General features: G+C 35.4%; 1 protein-coding gene and 1 long non-coding RNA gene across 2 annotated transcripts; both read right to left on the bottom strand.

Annotated features, from left to right (window-relative positions):
• Window positions 1-8,189: 8,189 nt before the first annotated feature.
• LOC130049732 (interferon-induced very large GTPase 1-like) lies at window positions 8,190-12,452 on the bottom strand. The gene has a single exon (XM_056147682.1). It carries the CDS (start codon window positions 12,450-12,452, stop codon window positions 8,190-8,192), a length of 4,263 nt encoding a protein of 1,420 aa, XP_056003657.1.
• A 260-nt stretch (window positions 12,453-12,712) lies between these two features.
• LOC130049173 (uncharacterized) lies at window positions 12,713-17,496 on the bottom strand. The gene is made up of 3 exons (XR_008797676.1): window positions 17,393-17,496; window positions 15,664-15,756; window positions 12,713-12,959 (listed from the first exon to the last, which is right to left on the bottom strand). It is a non-coding gene; the product is annotated as an uncharacterized LOC130049173 (long non-coding RNA).
• Window positions 17,497-24,319: the final 6,823 nt, after the last annotated feature.

The following is a 24,319-nucleotide window of genomic DNA, read 5'->3' as shown; positions in this document are numbered from 1 at the left end:
TCGGAATGTTTCAAATTATATTGTTATGAAAAAGAAATAATTTACTAATACACCTTTTCATTGGATCACATGCTGTCTGACGTCTTGAATACCATTTAAGAGGTTAAGCTTTACATTCTGATTTTTATCATGGATTACTCTGTTTACATGATTAAGATCTAGGACTCACCGCGGAAGAGACCGGTCGACAGGTGATTATGTTTACTCCTCCTGGTCATCTGTTTCCAACCCTGGTGTTTGGAGGAGTCCGTGTTTTTTCAACACTTAATTTTGAAGTGATAGTAGTTATAACATTGAGCGTTATCTTCATTTTCATTGAACATGTATGTTAGTACATAGTGATTAAACGGTTCATTTTAGGAAATCCTAGAAATGTTGGTTGCTTTTGTTTTCAAAATTTTGAATTATGATCATGCGATTCAACGAAATGAAATAAAAGTTGCAAATATCACATTTGCTAAAACATGTTGTTTGATATACTGAGAAAGAAAGAAATACTTGAGAAATGCTTTTTCATGTGATGGAATAAGCAAGGTGAAGATAACGAACAGTGATCAATTTCATAACTCTTATAAGCAATGCAAAATAGATAGTTTGGCAAACACGGACCCCTGGACACACCAGAGGTGGGATCAGGTGACTAGGAGGAGTAAGCATCCCTTGTTGACCGGTCACACCCGCCGTGAGCCGTATATCCTGATCAGTTAAACGGGATTATCCATGGTCAAAATCAGTGTGCCAAGATCAGCTTAACAATCGGTATGAAACACGTCAGACAGCATTTGACCCAATGTTAAGTTGTATTGACGAACTAGATCGTTATAACGACCATAGAATTTGCAAAATGCTGACTTCAATCGAGACTGTTGAAATCCCTGTACCATCAACTTCTTTGTCAGTAGCTTACCTCGATTTAAAAACTGACTATACGCAGAACAAGCTCTTGCATATCGAATCAGTTGAGATATATAAACACCATATGCAGGTGATAATGGAATATTGCTACATAAATATGGGAATTTGGCGTTGGAGAAGCTGAAATCATCCCGTGTGTCATACAGTTGAGTTTTCAGTTTGCCGTTAATGTCTACTTTCAATAAAATATCTAAGTATGAAGTTGAAATAAAAAATATGCTAGAGTTCCTCATTGACAATATATTTGTGGTCTTTGGTGATCAGGTCTTCCAACAGTCTGTTGGAATTCCCATGGGCACGAATTGTGCTCCTTTGTTAGCTGACCTGTTTTTATATTCATATGAAGCAGAATTTATTCAAAAACTTCTACGTGAGAAGAAAAAATCTCTCGCTGTGACCTTCAATTCGACTTTTAGATATATCGATGACGTTTTGTCTATTAACAATGATAGCTTTCATTCATATGTCGATTTGATATATCCCTGTGAGCTCGAAATAAAGGACACCACAGAGTCGTCCACTTCTGCTTCATACTTAGATATTTTATTGAAAGTAGACATTAACGGCAAACTGACAACTCAACTGTATGACAAACGGGATGATTTCAGCTTCTCTATCGTCAACTTCCCATATTTGTGTAGCAATATTCCATTATCACCTGCATATGGTGTTTATATATATCAACTGATTCGATATGCAAGAGCTTGTTCTGGGTATAGTCAGTTTTTAAATCGAGGTAAGCTACTGACAAACAAGTTGATGGTACAGGGATTTCAACAGTCTCGATTGAAGTCAGCATTTCGCAAATTCTATGGTCGTTATAGCGATCTAGTTCGTCAATACAACCTCGCATTGGGTCAAATGCTGTCTGACGTGTTTCATACCGATTGTTAAGCCGTTCTTAGTACACTGATTTTGACTGCGGATAACTCCGTTTACCTGATCAGGATATAGGGCTCACGGCGGGTGTGACCGGTCAACAGGGGATGCTTACTCCTCCTAGGCACCTGATCCCACCTCTGATGAGTCCAGGGGTCCGTGTTTGCCCAACTATCTATTTTGTATTGCTTATAGGAGTTATGAGATTGATCACTGTTCGTTATCTTCACCTTGCATGAAGCAGAAGTGGACGACTCCGTGGTGTCTTTTATTTCAAGCTCACAGGGATATATCAAATCGACATATGAATGAAAGCTATTATTGTTAGTAGACAATACGTCATCGATATATCTAAATGTCGAATTGAAGGCCACATCAAGATATTTTTTCTTCTCGCGTAGAAGTTTTTTGAATAAATTCTGCTTCATATGAATATAGAAACAGGTCAGCTAACAAAGGAGCACAATTCGTGCCCATGGGAATTCCAACAGACTGTCGGAAGATCTGATCACCAAAGACCACGACGATATTGTCAATGAGGAACTGAGGAACTGTAGCATATTTTTTTTATTTCAACTTCAGAGTACTTGTGGGTGGAATCAGAGTGGTGTTTAACAAAGTAAGTTTTTGAATGACTTGATCACTAGATATGAATATTTCCGTTTTCCCTTTTTATTGAAGAAGCAACTGTCTATGATGTCAAAAAGTCTAGTCTTTAATTTATTTTGAGGAATGGTCGTATATAGTGTTGAAAAGTCATATGCTTTAATGTTATTAATTTGGAAAAAATTCTGCGATTTCAAGTTTACTAAAAGTTCTTTAGATTTTTTAGAATCCACATTTGATTAACACCACTTCTAGCATATGTAGTCGCACAGTAAGTTTGAAGTTTCTCCTTCACAGCTGTTAATATTTTCGTGAGGAGCAAAGATAGGGGCTTAGTAGAGATCCAGCAATGTATCTTTGTTTGTAAGGGTTTTTATGTAGTTTAGGAATCCAGTATAGGTACGGTAACTCATATGCATTCGACCCATTGACTGAGATATTAAATGTGTCTAAAACCGAAGCATGGTTTTGAAGAATTTCATCTTTTGAAATGGCAGTTGGAGTATAAGTATGATTACCAAAAGTGGAATTAATGCCAAGTTCGTTTAAAATACAGTTGTAATAATGAGCCTTACAAACAAAGACAATGTTGTTACAAACTTTGTCAGCTGGAACCAAAACATATTCCTCATGTAACCTATTTAATTCTTTTATCACTTCTGGTTTACTAAACACAGAAGGATACATGGTACGTACTTTTGTTTTCATGTGTCTAATGTGGGATTTTAATATTCATCTTATGCTTTTAACCCATTCTGATAATGTATCAAGTTCTTTTTTTTCATAGTTAGCCTATCGTCTGGCATAATCTTCGACAGAATTCATAATAGAGATGAAGTTCTGTCGCCAATTAAAAGATCGAGATTCTCTGTATTTAGGACCTTTTAGAATAAGTGATTTGAGGTCCTCATTTTCAACTATATCAACATCACCAGTAATGACATGTCCAGCTGGACTATAGTTGAAAGAAGATGAAGAACAAGAACATGTTGGTGGATTACGTATAAGATGGTCTATATCTAGGCACTGCAAAGTTTGTTTATAATTAAAAAGTTTGGATGCAATAGTAGAAGTATAGCTGTTAGAAATACAGGGTGTAGACTTGAACTTGAAATAAGTTGGAGTACACGATTGAACCCTTTTATGACGAAGAATGTTGCTTATGTTGACGGCATCTATTCCTTTGTTTGTAAATTTGAGCTTAAGAAACTGGCGGCATGATTTGGAAGGAATATCATCCATGGTCCGTGCTGGTTTATAGAGTCTGTGGTAGGCAACATCCATAATCTTAGAGTTCAGTCTATATTCAGGTGTTGAAAAATCCAAGTATAGATTAGCCATAGCTTCTTCAAATAACGTGTGTAAAACTCTCAATGGAATATAGTAAAGTTTTGTACGAATATGACGTGGACCTTTGACAAAGTACAACTACTTTGATACCGAAAAGTGTTAAAGCAGTAATGCATTTGAACTTTAAAGTAAGCCAAGGATCCCTGATAGTTGATTGCATAACCACAAAACAAGTTATTTATGTTAATAAATCAGAATATTTTAGAGAACATATGAAAAGTGAAGATACCGAACAGTGATCAATCTGAGAATTCCTATCAGCAATACAAAATAGAGAGTTGGGCAAACACCGACCCCTGGACACAACAGAGGTGGGATCAGGTGCCTAGGAGGAGTAACCATTCCCTGTCAGTTCATGAAAAGGAAATTTCCGAATTCATAATAAACGCGTCTTTTTCACGTTATGCCTTCGTTGTTTGCAAATCATCCTCAGAACAATAACACCTGATATTACTCAGTGTGCAAGCATCCTTGTACAATGCAATTTTTTTTATGTTCAAACACTGACCACGTGGACTACCGTGGATCTTGGATTTATTAACATAAATAACTTGTTTTGTGGTTATGCAATCAACTATCAGGGATCCTTAGCTTACTTTAAAGTTCAAATGCATTACTGCTTTAACTCTTTTCGCTATCAAAGTAGTTGTACTTCGTCAAAGTTTATAAATTTGTGTATGCTTATAATTATCTGATCATTCGTAATATCCTGACCTATATGATTATAGTTCTGAAATATGCATCTGCAACGCTAGGATTCTAGGTGTCATGACTTTATTAAACATAAAAATGAGAAGGAAGAATATTACGAAGTATTATACATCAATACAGTGAAATAATCATTACAAACTAATTATTCATTTTCAGGCCATTCCAAGTTGCTTTTTTTTAATGTTAAGCGCCCACCTTAATAAAAACAAAGACAAATTGCTAGAAGAAACAGTGTAACAATAAAATCATCATCAGCATATTCTCCCTAAACAACTTTTGATGATGATCAATCAATGCACTTTTTCCCAACTGAAATTGAACGATCTTAATTTTTTTGTTTAAGCTCCCTTTGTTATAAAATCACATCAGACTAACAGATCTTGTCTGATATAAAAGCATAGTTACAACAAACATCCAAACATTTTATTTGTAATAGTTCGGCTAATGATGAATATTCCCCAATGATTTCCAAAGATGTTAGCGATTAAGTGCCAATCTCCCCTTCATACTTAATATTGACCAAACTGTGATGAATATTTGAAGTTTTTTATTTAACATTTTCTATTACCCCTAAATTATTTTGTAAAAAGGCACTTGTAAGTTCAATATGTATTATTTTTGGAACCGGAAACCCTGAATAATACATGATTTATAATAATCTTCATTGTATCAATGTAATCAACTACAGACGACGAACAACCCTCTTTGATCCGAAGTTTGTAGATGCAGCTACAGAGGAATATAGAAAATGCGATATCCATGTGTTTTATTTTAAATCAATTGGTTAACCAAAACCCCTCGTGTACTCCTTAAACTGACCTGAAAAAGGATTAAAATAGTGAAGAAAATGTCAATAGCAATCGAGGTTTGTTTGAATGTTTATTTCTACATTGAATGCGGTTTTCACACTATTGCCTACCAATGTTTGTCATACATCTATGAAAAATATGTAGATATTTATTACAATGGCAAATCATATCGTATACACATAAGCCCCGTTGAAATAATTCACACCATGGTCACCATGTGCATTTCAGTGCTTTCAGTGTTTCGACCTAGATAAAAATTGGACATTGAACGCAACTAAATGATATGTTGGTGATTTTTTTTTTCACCTTAAATTCAATCTGAAACTTTGAATGACCTAATAGATTTAACCCCCCCCCCAATATTATTGATGCATTAGTGAATTCAATTCTTACTGGCAGTTATATTTTATGACTACACATTCAGGAAATTGAAGTCATTGATACAGAAGGTATACATACATTCTAAAGTTAGGTTATATTGTGTAAAAAGTATCACAATAGGAGAGTGAACAGTGACTTCCAAATCTAAACGTAGAAAACAGTTCAAGACGTATTGAAAAGGAATATGTCTACGAATAAAGTTTTTCATGTCAGCCTGTATAAAATAAACGCACAGCATGATAGTAATCTTAATGACAATCTCTATTAAATTTACTTTAAAAGAGCATTCGTATAAATTAGTTGATTAGATGAAATACAATAGTGTTCGATTTAATCTCCCCTCTATGACAAAAGACCTTTTCTTTAATTGTACGTGCTAAGACTTTCGATGACCTCTGTTTTCGAAACTTTGAATTCATCAGTTTCTGGAAAATCAGGTGGTTCTCTTCTATGATATTCCCCAAAATCCTTTTCAAATTCTCTGAAAACCCAAATCCAATATTTTGAAGATGACATGTTTGAAGAAGGTAGTATATCCCATGGTTCCTTCATATACTTTTTATATTCTTTACAAGGATGATATATATCCGTTTTGGGCTTACATTTGCACCACGTGCCACATCGCATCTGTGTAGTACTCTGTATTTCAAAGTCACACGATTCGCATGCCAATTGTCTACTGTTAACCCGATGTACCCCTGCTATACCACCAGGTCTATGTTGTTTGCATAAATGCCTATCTTCGGGTGATGACACGATACATGGTTCTAAACACCATGGACAATTTTCGTGACATTTCCAAAGATTTTTTATGATTTCTTGATAAGGATCAGTGTCCCCCCAATTTCTTTGTGACACACTCACACCCTTCAATGTAATCAAGAGGGAATTTCTACAAATGTCCAATTGTTTGTTAAATTTTTTAGGAAAAAAATCAATATCTTTTACATTTAATTTAGAAACGATTCGAAGGGATTCATCAGGCAGGTGGAGACTTTCCTTCTTCGGTTTGTCTTTAAAACAACCAATCCATTGCTCCCATTTCTTAGCGCCATTCCCTGCGCACTTTTTTACAGTTTCGCATGTTTCACTTAGCTCTATCTCAATGTATCGCTGATATTCTGAAACACCATTTGTATCCTTTTGATCGAAGACCATGCTAGTGTATTCTTTTATCCATAACTCCACGAAATATTTCGGATTTGTAATGTAGAGAATGTAATCACTAAATTTGTGTTTTGTCGCAAAATCTGTAAGAACTAATTTTATCAGAGATTCCTTTAGATTACCAAAGTTATTGGTTATCTTTCTCACAATATGTATATATAGGTTTTTAATCAGTTTTCCATTGAGGACATCTTTTAGGTGTTTGGATATGATCGATGCTGCGATTTCGTCACCTGCTGCTTGAAGGTACGTAGTCACAAACAATGATTCCACTTCATTTTTATACTTTTCCATTTTTGATCTCAAACTATTGTCTGTCTCATAATCTCTTATATGCTGCTCAAATCGCTTGATGACATACTCCTCTACCATCAATACTGTCTTTATCTCCAGTGTTGTTGTTATCATGAATCCATGAGTATCACTTCCATCATTATGATCACGAAAACCAACCGTTACAAATTTCAACACTTCAATAAAATGAGCAGAATTGAATTCTACGTGTTTATCCCGTTTTTCCATAAAATCCTCTATCTTTGAAAAAATCATATCAAGAATATCCTTTGCTTTCTTGAAATAATTTTTATTTGAAAGATATTCCCTTTTCTTTTCTGGGTTGTAGTTGCCATAAACACTGATGTTCTCTTTAATGCCAGTCACTTCGATGTCTTTGACATCCATATCTTCTGTCTTGATGCAGTCCTTAAGCGTTTTTACTGATGGAAGTTTCATGTCTGACATCTTTTCATACAAAGCCTTTTGATTAGAAAATTTCTTCCTGATCTCACGTTTGATTTCTGTTTTCATCTCTGTTATTTTTGGCTGGATAATGTCCGTGGAAACGTCTGGGGCGAGTTCCTTAAGCCATGTTTTCCATAAATCCCGAAATTTGCTTCTAATCTCTGTCTCGCTCATTCGATCTTTCTCATTGTTGTCTGTCGTTGCAAATTCCATTGCCTTATTAATCACTTTTGTTTTAACTGATGACAACTTCTGTTTGCTTTCAAGAAGTTTTTCACATTTTGTTCTTTCGCTTTGAATTTTTGCATCTATTTCAGTTGCTATTTTCTTGGAAATAGATGTGAGTTCTTCTGTTTTATGTGCTCTCCAATGTACCATGTAATCACTTAATTCAGACGTTTCAAAAAACGTTTGAAGTTCTTTTTTACATTGTTTGGTTTTCTCCTCAAGGTTTTTATGAAAACGACATTCAATGTCTGTGATGGTACTTTGAAGCCCCTTTAATGTTTCGCTATAGCCTATCTCACATACTTTAGTTTGAATATTTTCCAGCTTGAATGCTTCCAAAGTCCAAATGATTTTCTGAAATTCAGTTTCCAACAATGTAAACGCTTTCACTTCCAAAACATTTTAAAAACTGAATACAAAGTCTTCTGAAAGAATTCCTTTCCAAAGATTGTGTAGGTGAAGACTTGTGTTTTCACAATTGAGAAAGCTGTTTTTGTTTTCACATAAGTCAACTAGAATGCGTTTGGCGACCTGAACCACCTTCTTGCTATATTCTTGACTTGCTGGGGCCATTGGAGGAATACCTAGCCACAAATCCGGTATATGGATGACATTTTCATCGGGATTAAATACCAAAACATCGTTGAGCTGCGTAATATTTGCTATCTTTTCCTGCTTAGCAATAATGTTTGTCATTTCATTCAAGACGGCATCAACCTTCTGACTAACCGTAAAAGTGTTCATCTTTGCATTGGACGCTGATACATTTTGATGAAGAAAGACGCACGATGTTTTAATATTCAACTTCTCATTTGCATTCTTTAACCTTATCAATGCATGAAGTACAATTTCAAGCACATCTTGCATGTCAGCTACAGTTTTCCCTTTTATATTGATCAGCGCAACGTCTGCTAGGCCTATGACGAGCGTTGCAAGCTCGTTATCATGAACATGCTTCTCCCCTGCTGACTCTGGAGCTCTTAATCCTCCTGTATCTAGAATCAAAGCATAATCAAACATGAGACTAGACTTTGCCTTGTCTACGGGGATAAGTTGCGCATAAATTCCACGTGTACATCTTCCAGCACTAACAGAAAATTGCATACCAAACATTGTGTTTAGCAGAGTTGATTTACCAGAACTTTGGATTCCTAAAATTGAAATTACATACATCGTTTTGTTTTCTCCAATGATTGATCCTATCTCCTTGAATACAGCTTTAATCCAATTTTCAGGAACTGACGCTGTATCTCCGTCCATGATCTCGAGTGGATGACCCCATACAAGAAGTTTTGCAGCAATTTGTGGCATTTTCTCTAGGACAAGTTTTGTTTTACTCGATACTCGAATAAACATTGTTTCAATGCAATGCAAGAATGACTCGTACAATTGTCCCATTTCTCTGAAAAAATGTTCTAAACCGAACGAAGCATTAGCCAGAATTTTCTGCTTGCTTTTTATTTGCGACTTCATTGTTTCCAACTTCTTTTTGTCGACGTCACTTTGCGACCTCAGAGTTTCGAATTTCTTGAAAGTTTTAAAGAGATCGTTGGTAAGCTTAGGCATTACCTGTCTGGATAAAAGGTCCATCTGGATTTTCATATTGTGCAGAAAATAAGTGATGGTTTCTTTATCATCAATATGGCTTGCCAAAACATTTACAAATTTTACAATTGTATTTTGAGTCTCCAGACCATACATCACCTGCCACAATCTAAGAGTCTTCAGAGTTTTTTGATGTACGTTTTCAAAAAGACTCGTTTTTCCTGAACGAAAGCAACGTTTTTGCATCAAACACCAAGTGTGCCATATATCATCTCGCTGTAAAGGAAGTACTTTGTCTTTTATTTGATTTCCCTGTATCATATTTACTGATTCAACATCTGCAAAAACTATTTCACTCAAATTTGAGCCATATTTTGATCTTTCATTATCTTCATCTACTGTAACGGATGTTGGCAATAGCATAGTCTTTCCCTCCAGGCTTTGCAGACATTTGATATGCTTTACTGCTGATATGATTTGTGTGGTAAGGCGATCTTTAAGGCCACTTTGATTTAATGTCTTTCCATTATCCAGAGTGGAAATAAATAATCTGCTTTGATGATTTAAACCCGTTTTTGCTTCAAAGAAAAGATGTAAATCTTCTCCAGAATGCTCTTCTAATGACATGTCATTTCTTTCTTCTCTCTCATCGTTTTCCTCTTCTATTTTCTCCTCTTCGTCGTCACTTTCTTCTTCTATATCTTCGTTTTCGACACTGTTTGGGAAGTCTGCCATGATTATTGCAATCGATGGACTGCTCTGCACTTCTTTTAACACTTGAAGAGATTGTTCATCATTCAAATTCTCAAATTCAGACATGACAACTACCACATCTGAAAGTGCGAGTAACGCTGAAAGCTGGGTCCTAAAATCTTTCGCATCTCCCCGCATATTCAAGATGCATATTGGTTGAGAAAATTCTTTCAACACTTCTTCTGTTTTGGTAGAATCTACATCATCACCATTGTTTGTTTTAGGTACATACCAAGTAATTTCAACAAGTCCGTTGGAAATTAATCGTTTACTTTCCGCCAGGGCACAATCTCTGTGGTAAAACGTATCGTGGTCATTACTTTCTCCCCTCATCATCTTATTTATTATTTTTGATTTCGATATTGACTTTAATTCTCCAACTCTTATAAAACCAACAGTCATTAGAGATTTGGTCAAAACAGAATCCGGACTGTCGTCAATGAAAATATCACGAATTGGCCAAAGTGACATAGTTAGTTGATCTCTGGATGTTATATCCTCATATATGAAAGGGAGAGCAAGTTGACAGGTGGCGATTTTTGATGCGAGGAGTTTTTTCAAAAATGGATCGCAACAATGCCAAAGAGCAAGAAAAACATCCATTGGGTGCCTCTTTTTTAATTTCGGTTTTTGTTTAAAAAACCCAGACAAAACTGTATCTCTGAAATTAAAGTTCATGGCTATGATATGCTGGAATACAGTCCATGGTATATCTTTCAGTTTCGTTGGACGGGTTGTGAACAAGGCATCACTCAACTGCAAAACATGTTTTGTTGAAAGTTTACGTGGGAAAAAGTCTTCCATCCCGAATTTTTCTATCATATGGTATAGTGGATCATCACTTGGAATATCAGGAACAAATTCTGGATTCTTAGAAGATATTTTTCTCATCGTTTCGCCATCAAACATCTCACATGGATATCTGGATATTTTTGCTAACGAATGGATAACTGCATGTGGGCAATCTTTTTTGTGCTTTGGATCCAAAGCATTTTTGATTTTGGAATGTAATATGAAATTCTTTTCCATCAGAAAGCAACGGAAATTGTTCAACTCATCTGCAAGTACAATGGAAGCATCGTATATCCGGTATTGTGTGTCTAGTTTGAAAACCAACCTCAACAGCAACCACGCCTCTTGACTTTCCGGATCTTTGTATTTCTTAGCCAGAGAAATTTCTCCTTTTGCCGATGATATGAAATCTGCCAGAAGCTCAAATGTGATATCTGTTAGAATTTCTTTTTTCTTGAAGTGATACCCAATGTATATGAGAATGACAAGAAGAAGCAGAGCCTCTGGATATTCCTCTCTATCTATCAGCTTCTGGAGTAATTTTTGCACGGTGTCTTTGAGTTCACATTTCGTTAATGATTGTACTTTTTTGGGAACAGCATCATAGTATGCTTGCAGAGCATCAAATCCTGGTAACAGCTCATATTCTAATATATCCAATAACGCCTCAACGTTATTCAATTCTCTCTGTGATAACATACCTGGAATGAAATAGTCTGATGCAATCCATGAACCCTCAGACGCTAAAGATGATCCTCTTCTTTCTATTTGTAAAATGTTTAATTTGGTAGTCAGAATTTGAAAGCAAATATTTACTGGTGTTTTGTATTTTGCACTTTCTTTGAATAAAGTAATAATACATGGCTCTGAAAAAATATCCACCGCCTTCATAACCATAGGTTTTCCAACTAGAGCCACCGTATGTTCTAAAAACTGTAGTAAATCCCTAAGGGATTCCAGATACCAGCTGATTGAAGGTGTTGAAAGTTTGGACTTCAAAGTTTCAACAAAAGTCTGCCTTGAGCATCTCAACAGATCATAACACTGAATTCCATGAGCAACATGATTCACCCAAATTTCTGCCAAAAAACACGACAACTCTTCTGCGTTAGAAAATGATTTATGATGCTTTTTCACCAAAGACCAAATTCCAATGCAATTTTCGAATGAAATTTCGCCCATGTCACTTACAGTCCAGGTCTCTGGATTTTTCATTAACTCTGCCTTCCACTCCGATAAGTAGCACGTATTTTGTGGCCCTCCTAGTTTTCTATGTGCAGCTTCAATTTTGTTTTCTAATATTGGCTTTTCTTTTCCGTTGTCTTTCATTTCTTTAATTTCTGTACTTTCTGCTTTAGTATCTTTGAATAAATGATCTGATATATCTTTGTTGTGAATTTCTTGTACAAGGGCTATTGTCGACTCTATATCATCATGTTTTTGTAATGTGGTTTTGGCACTAATTGAATATATTCCACCTACAGTAACGTTCGTCAGATACACGTGAGTCCCGAACATTTTAAAGAAAGATATACAATCGTCCTCTGCTGGTTTTCTATCTGAATCTTTACCCATTAGCTTTTCTTCGATAACTTTTAAAGATCGAATAGCTAGGTGTGATAGAGATAAGTCATTAACACTAGGTGTCCATTCTCTAACATTGACAACACAAACTGATGATCTACAGTAAAATGTATGCAGATCACTTAGCTGGTTTTTTTCTACATCACGTTTATGATTTTGCAAAGCTGCGCTATATCCAAAATTACTTAAAAAATGGAAAAAAATGTCAGAATCTTTCTCGTTTGTAAAATGCACAATTTCATTGCGTTCAGAAACATCCTTTAGAGGAAACAATTTATGGGTTTTGCTTTTTACAACACTACCACTACATCTTTCAAAACCCTTAACATTGTTTGTTACATAAACTCCTGCAAGGCAAATATGTTTTGAAGCATTGTTCAATTCAACAAACTCACAGCTGTTCTGAATGTCTTTATAGTCACCGTTTAGTGCGGTTGCTACTGCCATTTTGGTTGTGGTTCTTTTCACATGTTTTCTTTGTCACTTGGAAAACTTCATCTATATCAAATAAACACATAAATGAACAACGAATGAAATATTTTTCAAGGACAATACAACGATAGTTATGTTTCACAGTCACCTTACCACTGTAGATTTCTGCGTGTTTCTTTAGTAATTTTCATAATTGTTTCACTCCAATTGAAATGTCATCAGCTGTATTTGAGGTACCCCAAATTTAGATCCATGCTTAGTGCTCAAGAGCAGCTAGGGTTATTGATGTCGTGACAGGGACATCCGCTTTAAAGACATCCGAAAGACCCGTGACTCTCACTTTCAAATGTCGAGCGTTTGGCAAAGGGACAATCATTACCAATATTTAGCTTTTAATGTAACATGGTCATAGTAAAATCGTGGTTTAAACGCACGACTTACTGAATGTTCCAATCACTTACCAACCGCGAACGGTCACAGCTTGAGGTGACATTCCATAAAATGAAGCGTATATACTAAGCATTCAGGATCATTAACTGTTCTTTCTTTTACCTGCAGTCACAATGATAAGGGACAACTAGTTGTAAGGATTTATCCGAAAAGCGCACTAATATTGAACATATGGGGAAAATGGAAGGTGAAGATAACGAACAGTGATCAATCTCATAACTCCTATAAGCAATACAAAATAGACAGTTGGGCAAACACGGACCCTGGACACACTGGAGGTGGGATCAGGTGCCTAGGAGGAGTAAACATTCCCTGTCGACCGGTCACACCCGCCGCGAGCCTATATCCTGATCAGGTAAACGGAGTTATCCGTAGTCAAAATCAGTGTGCCAACGGCCTAACGATCGGTATGAAACACGACAGACAGCAATTAACCCAACGACAGGTTGTATTGACGAACTAGATCGTTATAAGGACCATCAAAATTTGCGAAATGCTGACTTCAATCAAGACTGTTGAAACCCCTGTGCCCTAAACTTGTTTGTCAGTGGCATGGATCGATTTATAAACTGACTATACGCAGAACAAGCTCTTGCGTATCGAATCAGTTGAGAGATATAAACACCATATGCAGGTGATAACGGAATATTGCTACAAAAATACGGGAAGTTGACGATGGAGGAGCTGAAATCATCCCGTTTGTCATACAGTTGAGTTGTCAGTTTGCCGTTAATATCTACTATAATAGTATATATATTAATGACTAATAAAACATTTATTTTGTATAAAACAAGATAAAACCGATAAAATTACGCTATTTTTGTAACGAAATATGTGAGGACGAAGTATTGCCTTGGTATACTGTAAATATTTAATGACCAAAATTAAAATGCACGTGCCTGGTTTGAGGATTAAAAGCGTTTAAAATAATTAAATGCTGGTGTTATCACTGAAATTTATAATATAGAAAAATTTTCATTGAATTCAAATTTTGGTGACAGAATGTCAGCTCATGCCCCTTTAAATTACTGGAAGTATAAGTTTGTAATAACACAGTAAAAGGGTCGTTAAATATTTTAACTGCAAATGATTTGAAAAATATATCTATTTCATTATCCCAATCTTAAAGACGTTACACACCTTTATTAAATTAATTAATGAAATGCATTGATAAAAAATACTGAGACTCGATGCAGGATAGCCAGATGTATTTGTGAAAAAAGACAAGAAAATGCAGTATGGTTGGTTTGGTATGGTTGGCTGTTGTACATACCGTCGATAATTATTTCTCTCATATTGATACGTAAAAAAACAGGAGTAGAATATCAAATTCAGCCCTATGCTTTGAGGTTTCAACGCATGACGTCAGACGGGACCTCCGTTTTTAAAGTGAAAGAACAATAACCACCCATGTTTACGTCCGAAGTCTAACACGGTCATGACACGAGTGTGATTCGCACTCATGACCTCCTCTTTGCAACACAGACGCTCTACCACTGCGCTACAGCGACTGGTTAAAATGCAGTATGGAAATCAATCCTTATATTCACTTTTCATCCATGAGTCAACGACACACAATCAGAATTTAAAAAATCAAAGCAGATGATATGGAAATAGAATATAAGTATGGCAATTAATTTTTGATCAAGGGTCAACATGATGCCCTCTGACTTGTATCAATGAATTCTAAATAATTAGGTTGGAATTCTCACAGAGAGAAATTAATGCTCCCATACTAGATTCACCTACAGCTGATGACGTCTTAATATGAATGACGAATTATTGACGAGACGTTAAACAAATAATTTCATCTATGTTTTGTGTGTCAGATTTTATTCAAAAGCCTCTAAGCGTATACAAGAAAATTATTTCTGATCAGCCTTCAGCATGCCATTTGAATGCATCGACGACGTTTCGTCGATTACCTATATTGACTTCCAAGCAAATGTTGATTTGATATACTGTATATTCCATATTATATGCGAGTACTTGATATACCAAAATGACTCATAGACATAGAACTTCGAGAAAATGATTTTGCTAGTGCAATGTTTTCATATACCTTTTAATATGATTTTTTGCGTTTTCTAGTGACGCTGTCAAATGTAAAAGTGAAGATAACGAAAAAAAGTATTCCATATGGTCATTGAAATTCAAATATGTTAGTTTTTTAATTTTATGTTGACGTCTCTTGAATTGAAGATCAAAATTCTGTTCTAGTTATAATACAATGCTAACTTTATTTTGCCTGTATGAGATTTCATATGGCATTCCATTTGATTGTCTTGCTGATCATTTTAAGGCAGATGCCATTCCTTACCTTTAGACAGATTTATCCGTGACTCTTAAAGGAACTGTTCCTATTCTGTACATAGTTGCATTCACAGAAATGGAAATTAATGTATGGTAAAAGCTGCAATGATGAAGCTTACATTTAGTGACATTTATTTTTATTTCCAAAGATCGGTACAAGTCCCTAAATATCTACTTAATAAGAGGCCCATGGGACACATGGCTCACCTGAGTCACCTTGGTCCATATCAGAAGACTTTCCATATATATTTGCATGTAAAACCGTAGTCCCTATTATGGCCCCAAACCTACCCCTGGAGGCCATGGGTTTTGCAAACTTAAATCTACACTATGTCAGAAAGCTTTCATGTAAATGTGAACTTCTTTGGCCCAATAGTTCTTGAGAAGAAGAGTTTTAAAGATTTTTCCTATATATTTGTATGTAAAACTTTGATCCCCTATTGTGGCCCCATCCTACCCCAGGGGGCCATGGCTTTAACAAACCTGAATCTGCACTATATCAGAAAGCTTTCATATAAATCTCAGCTTTTCTGGCTCAATGGTTCTTGAGAAGAAGATTTTTAAAGATTTTTCCTATATATTTGTAAATAAAATTTTGATCCCCTATTGTGGCCCCATCCGACCCCCGGGGGCCATGATTTTAAAAAAACTTGAATCTGCACTATATAAAAAAACAACAACAAACCAAATTTGACCCCCCATTGTGGCCCCATCGGACCCCCGGGGGCCAGGATTTTAACAATTTAGAATTTGCACTATATCAGGAAGCTTTCATATAAATCTCAGCTTTTCTGGCTCAGTGGTTCTTGAGAAGTAGATTTTTAAAGATGTTTCCTATATATTTGTATGTAAAACTTTGATCCCCTATTGTGGCCCTATCCGATCCCCGAGGGTCATGATGTTAACAATTTAGAATTTGCACTATATCAGGAAGCTTTCATATAAATCTCAGCTTTTCTGGCTCAGTGGTTCTTGATAAGATTTAAAAAAAAAATTTCCTAAACATTTGTATGTAAAACTTCAATCCCCTATTGTGGCCCCATCCAACACCCGGGGGCCATGATTTTAACAATTTAGAATCTGCACTACCTAATAAAGCTTATCTATAAATTTCATCTTTTCTGGCCCAGTGGTTCTTGAGAAGATTTTTTAATGACCCTACCCTATGTTTACCTTTTCTTGATTATCTCCCCTTAGAAGGTGGCCTGGCCCTTTATTTTAACAATTTAGAATTCCCTTTACCTAAGGATGTTTTGTGTCAACTTTGGTTGAAATTGGCCCAGTGGTTTTTGAGAAGAAGTCAAAAATGTTAAAAGTTTACAGACAGACAGACGGACGGACACCGGAATACGGGTGATCAGAATAGCTCACTTGAGCTTTTAGCTCAGGTGAGCTAAAAATCATCTTACTTTCTGTGCATAAATTACCTTTAGAATATGCATATAAATGTTCTATTGTACAACATTTAACGCATGCAAACAATGAATCAATTGAAACACTCCACATGTATTACTAAATATATTGCTATATCTGCCCATGAGTCAATCAATATGAGTGTCGGGATTTGCGTGATGAAAAATTGATACAATACGTGATGTACAAAACTGTGAAAGCTAAGACAAGGTACTTGTTTTATTTAGCCTAAAATATATTGAATTATAGATATAGGGGTTTTCTGATCATTGTATGGGAACACCAGAATCAACGTTCCATTCGATCCTGTAATTGTGTATTACCTACATCAACGTTGTCACCAGAAGTATACGATGGGCTGGGATAATACTGAAAAGTGCTTATCTAGAAAAAGCAACATTCAAAACGTTTCCTCTAAGGTGTTCTGTTGCTGATGTGTTGCGAATCCAAGAAAACTGCAAATAAGAATAGGCATCAATAGTATTCGTGATGCGACACGGAAAGCAAATGATATGTCCCCACGTGCTTGGCGAGATTAATGTATGTTCGTGAATATGTAACTTATCTGTATGTCACAAATAAGTCTGCCAAAATTCTTTAGGGATTTATTAATTCTGATACATATAGGGCTCAAGGCAGATGTGACCGGTCGACAGGGGATATTTACTCATCCTAGGCACCTAATACCACCTCTGGTATATCCAGGGGTCCGTGTTTGCCCAACTCTCCATTTTGTGTTGTTTATAGAAGCTATGAGATTGATCACTGCTCGTTATCTTCGCCTTTCATATGCATCCGCATTTGTGATAATCGATTTCAGTTACATATTCCGATTTGATTTAGTACGCGTTTTACATTTTTTATAAAACGGCATATACATGAAAAGCTTTCTTGATTCATTATCAGCTAGAAAGCATTTACACTATGCAATGTATATACAAATTTAGATGGAAATAAATGGAATGTCAATGAAGATTCGTTCTTACCTTTCTTTTCATCGTAGCTGTGAATCATTTGAAGGTGGGATCAGATGTGCTTAGGAGAAGTAAGCATCCCCTCTTGACCACTCTTACCCGTCGTGAACCCTATACCTTTAATCAGGTAAATGAAACAGCCCATAGTCAAAATCAGTGTATAAAGACCTGTCTAGCAATTGATGAAATACGGTCCATTTCATCGTTATTGATTACAAATAGGGTTAACATAATAGGAAGTCGTCATTACTTCCAAGTATGCAGTTATAGCCGTTGCTTGTAGAACAGCTAGTCTCACTCTGGCCTCACTCTGTATGCAGCCGTCCTCACATAGACAGAAATCCTATATAAATGACATAAAAGCAACTTAGTGCAAATAAGAAAACATATAAAATTTAACTTAAAACATAAACGGGTGAATATAATGAACATTCATCAATCTCAAATTTATGTGAAGTATACAAAACCAAATGTACGGCAACCATGGATCCTGTGACACAATAAAGATGGAAGTATGTGCCTAGGAGACCTAAGCATCCCTTGTCGACATAGTTTGATCAGGTAAACGGAATAACCCATGGTGAAAATGGTACATGTGTATGTAAAGCACGGCTTAACAATTGGAATCATTCACAGAACATGATCTTGTGTATCGAATCAGTTGAGAGACAAAAATACCTCATTTAGATGATAATGGAATATTGCTACTATGTAGACATGCCCCATTCTCGCCTGCATAAGGTGTTTATGTTTCTCAGCTAGTTCTATGATCATTCTATCATTCTAATGGTTTAATTCACAAATATAACATGCCGTTAGGTCGAATGCAGTCAGTCGTGTGTCATGCCAATCGTTCGGCTGTTTTTTACATGTTAATCTGGACGACGGTTTATCCCGTTACCAGATCAAGATGTAATGCTTACATGAACAATAGATGTGAACGGGAATACTTACTCCTCCTGGTTATCTTATTACTTATCTAAATGTCTTGAAATAGGTACTAGTACATCGATTTCTCTGAACGCAAGATCATCAACTTTGATGCGATCGGCGACGACAGTTTGACAGCGGGTATGTTTGAATGTTTATGTTCCTCAAACAAAGTCTGGGAACATATTGTTTTTTGCTCTGTTTCTTACTATTATTATTATGTTCCCAAAACAAAGTTTGGGAACATATTGGTTTTACTCTGTTTCTTATTATTAAGGTCTTCCGTTCCAGACGGAAGATCTTATAGTGATTCTACTGTTTATTATTTTCCCCCCTTTTTTGTCGGCACGATATCTCAGAGATGGCTGGATGGATTTTCTTGAAATTTTCAGGGATGATAGAAAATAAAAATACCCCGAGGCTTTTTTTTTTCATTTTTTTCAAAATTTCCTTCCGGTCGTCAGATATGTCCAATTTTCGTTTTTTTAGAAGAGATCTTGTCCACGAGATATCTCGGTAAACTGTTAAATATTAAGGCACCAAACTTTTAGGAATGATAGATCATGACAAGTAGGTTTGTCGAATATGGTTAACTCCGTCAGCCGTCACTTCCTGACCTCACCGGAAGTGATCAAAGAAATCGAAAAATTCAGATTTTTTCTTTTGACGCAAAACGAACATTAGTTTATTGTTTCATTCTTGTAGTTTTGAAATATGTTGATCCTACCGGAATCAAAAACGGCAACTTCCGGTTTTAAGAGAAAAACTGGAAACATTGGGTTTTTGACTTTGCCTTAAATCTCGCTTGTATATGGAGTATTACAAATGATTTTCTTGTATGTTATTGATATTGCAAATGTCTAGAGTAAGGTAAAATATTTTGGATAAATCTACTTCCGGTCACGAGAGAATTTGTTCAAGCTAATACTCTGCAAATGTGAACGACTGAAGTCTCAAGTTTTCAAGACTGACAGTCAGCCATAAGTGTGTTGGCATCATGTGAGAATCGTACGTAGCCGTCTCTTCCGGTCGTGACAGGAAGCGATATAAAAAATGTAATTTTTTGAAGTTTTTTTTGTTTTGACAGTTATTGGGGCTAATATGGATGATGATTAGGTCTTGTTCATGTAAAATATGTCCACCAGAAGTGCCAACCGAAAAAGCGGAAGTTGTCTCAAACATGGGTATTTAAAAGTATGATTAATTGAGAATTATTAAGATGTGGAATGAAATATTTATTCGATTGGAACTCTTCAATCTCGACAGGAAGTAGTATAACGGAAGACCTACTCATTACTAGTAATGAGTTTCTCGTTATTATTATTATCCCCCCCCCTTTTTTTTGTCGGCACGATATCTCAGAGATGGCTGGATGGATTTTCTTGAAATTTTCAGGGATGATAGAGAATTAAAATACCCCGAGGCTTTTATCTTCTTCATTTTTTCAAAATTCACTTCCGGTCGTCAGATATGTCCAATTTTCGCTTTTTTAAAAAAAGATATCTTGTCCGCGGGGGGATCTCAGAAACGGTCAAAGATTAAGGCACCAAACTTTCAGGAATGATAGATCATGACAAGTAGGTTTGTCGAATATGGTTAACTCCGTCAGCCGTCACTTCCTGACCTCACCGGAAGTGATCAAAGAAATCGAAAAATTCAGATTTTTTCTTTTGACGCAAAACGAACATTAGTTTATTGTTTCATTCTTGTAGTTTTGAAATATGTTGATCCTACCGGAATCAAAAACGGCAACTTCCGGTTTTAAGAGAAAAACTGGAAAACTTGGTTTTTTTTTTTTACTTTGCCTTAAATCTCGCTTGTATATGGAGTATTACAAATGATTTTCTTGTATGTTATTGACATTGCAAATGTCTAGAGTAAGGTAAAATATTTTGGTGAAATCTACTTCCGCTCACGAGAGAATTTGTTCAAGCTAATACTCTGCAAATGTGAACGACTGAAGTCTCAAGTTTTCAAGACTTATAGTCAGTCATAAGTGTGTTTGCATCATGTGAGAATCGTACGTAGCCGTCACTTCCGGTCGTGACAGGAAGCGATATAAAGAATGTAATTTTTTGAAGTTTTTTTTGGACAGATATTGGGGCTAATATGGATGATGATTAGGTCTTGTTGATGTAAAATATGTCCACCGGAAGTGCCGACTGAAAAACCGGAAGTTGTCTCAAACATGGGTATTTTTCTCGAAAGTTAAAAGTATGATTAGTTGAGAATTATTAAGGTGTAGAATTAAATATTTATTCGATTCCAGCTCTTCCGGTCATGACCGGAAGGGAATAAAGACAACAGGAAAGTAATTCGGAAAATAAGACTTTTGACTTTTTAAATAGTGTTTCCCCTATTTTTGTCGGTACGATTTCTCAGAGATGGCTGGATATTTTCTTTTCAGTCGTTAATTATGTCCGATTATTTTCCAATGAGTTTCACAAAACTAGAACCGAATTTGACTAAAGCAATCTGAACTGCAATTTATGTCTAACACTGATGGCCTTAATATCAAAGGATAATGTGTGAAGAAAATGAACATTCATTTGTACTGAATGGGTTTTGAACTCCCAATCTCGACAGGAAATAGTATAACGGAAGACCTATTGTTTTTACTCTGTTTCTGATCATTATTATTTTTCTCCGGTACTTTTGTGTCCGGGAGTGTTCTCAGAAACTACAAAAAAGAGTTGCAATTTTGGTACAAAATTTACGAAATCGAAATGCAAAAAGGATCGATATGAAACCTTGATTGGGTGATAGTATATCATTTGTAGATGTGGAAAATGATATTGACTTTGTCGGCACGCGCGTGCATGCGCATGCACGTTCATCACAATTTTCGTACACTAACTTTGTAATTAGTCTAACTTTTTGTTGTTCATTGAAATGGTTTGATATTCATATCATAGATATGTATCGAGATCCTTAACTGATCTGCATGGTCAAAATTACCAATCTGCACGCACATGCACGTGCGCTTCATTTTGATTGGTTAATACTAAAATGTCTGTGACTCTCTTATGAATGAAGCGACTGAGTTGATATTCACAGCATAGGTAGATAATGTATGTACCTATATATTGGTGTAATGAGAAATACCAACGTACACGCGCATGGGTATGTATCGTCCTTCAAAAGTTCATTTTTTGAAGGACAATAACGTCTTTGTTTTCTTTTTATTAAATTCTATTGATGTTGATTGAGGTTTTAGGTGTGGTACTCCTGGTCTGAATTACTGCTCAGCGGTCTCAGTTACAATTAAAACTAGTTTTCATGTGTCGTTGCTTTATCAAGTTAAGATGTTTACAAGATATTAGTATAGCAGTGAACATTTATAAGCCTTGCTATGTAATTAGAGGAAATGAATCCCACAAATTTTAGTGCATAAGTAATCGATTAAATTGACAAGCTTCGAAATTTCAAAATTTCTAGCCTTTAAATCACTTATTTTCATAATGTTTCAAATAATCGCAAATAGATTTTGATTTTACGAATCAAAGTCATATAAACGTTATATATGCAACCAAAATGAGCATTTATTAGCGTCTAGTAATATTTTTTATATGAAAAATTAACAAAGTAGAAGGGATCGAAAATTGTTTATGAAGCCATTGTATGATCAAGAAAAAATGCGATCGGATAACTAAATGACTGTGATTAGGTGTAGGTGACAAAGTGGTCAAGTCAAATATAATACGCGTAAAGAGATTTGTGTCATGTAATTTCGGTTTTGAATTGTCATGATTACCACCACCCGGTGTCAATTTGACACTAAAATATATACATGTAATAACAAGAATAACATTGATGCAGGCGTCAAAGTACGACTGCAAATGTATTGTTGTATTTCACTGACTGTATGAACAGCTAATTTTGCCTGAGCACAAGTATCAATGATGTACACTAATTTCCTGATATATTGTCATGTATGAATATCTATTATGGCCTTAGCTTACACTCTATGATCATTGTTTGAATAAACTGGAATCTTATGATTCTTGCATATCAATTTGATTAATCATGATCTCACTGGTCTTGAGATGGCGATTCCTCCTTCATATGAAACTTCAACCCCCTATTCAGGCCCCCTTCTACAAGAAAGGTCCATGAATTGAACAAACTTGGGTCTCATCTACATATGGGTGCTAGCAATTTAATATAACTAACCACGTCCCTTCGTTTGGTGCCGTACTTGTCCTGCAGTATCATATAGAAAGCATACTGTGTTTCGGTCTTGTAGTGTATGCTCCAATGTACAATAAATAGGACGTGTAAAATGAGATAAATCTAAGTGACTGAGTTCAGTCTGAGGAGAGGTCGGAAGAAGTTGAATTGTCTGAAATTCTTGAAACCCTAAAAATATCTAATCTTTAAAATCCCAAATCGTATGGGGAAAGGGTTGAAACTGCTTAAAGTCATTTTCCAATTTTTGTTTTCTTAAACCATGAACCATGAACAAAACAGATTTTGTTCATAGTAAAAAAGGCCTCCCGATTCTACATGTCTGATGCTTATTCCGTCAAACATTTAGTCAAGACAAAACTAGGGGGTACAATTTACGTCACAGCAGCAGATTGAAACTGAACCAAATCATAGCAATAAACAACTACAACTAAAGTTATCAAATAGAAAAGACGTGTTTACTGACGGTTATGAAACAGCATATATCAACAATTATTTTGCTATTTTGAGATGTATACAAATGAAATCGTTATTTGAAAGTTGTGGGGAATGATATACATCCTAGGATTAGAGCAAATACATAACAATGAAAACGGATATATTTGGAATATCTTTTTTCATAAAATAAAGTACGACATTTCACTTAAAATGAGTTGCATTTATTTTCTTTTGTATTGGATATAGGAGTTATGAGATTGATCACTGTTCGTTATCTTCATCTTTCATCCAATGTGTCGGTGGAAACATTAACGAAAAGTTCAAATAAAAACAGAAACTAGATTAGTTTTACGTAAAAGCATATCGAGAACAATTAGATTGTTAATTCATAATTGGAAAATCGTGAGAAAAACCTGAAAAAAATAAGAAAATACAAGGTGCACAGAGAAAAAACAAGCCCATTGCCGATCTCGTCCGATCTAACAATTCCGCGTTTACAATTATGATTTCATTATACATTTTTGTAAGACACGTGTTGGTTTGGTACCCAATTTAGAATATGAATTTCAGAGAAGTTTGTGCTATTCACACGCTTTACAGTGCTTTAGTTACTCATATATATATATATATATATATATATAATATATATATATATATATATATATATATATATATATATATATATATATATATATATATCAAACGACACAATAGTGTGCT

Source organism: Ostrea edulis, chromosome 8 (assembly GCF_947568905.1).
Source record: "Ostrea edulis chromosome 8, xbOstEdul1.1, whole genome shotgun sequence".
Lineage (NCBI taxonomy): Eukaryota > Metazoa > Mollusca > Bivalvia > Ostreida > Ostreidae > Ostrea > Ostrea edulis.
The sequence above is the reverse complement of the archived record's forward strand: the minus strand, read 5'-3'. Positions and strand labels throughout refer to the sequence as shown.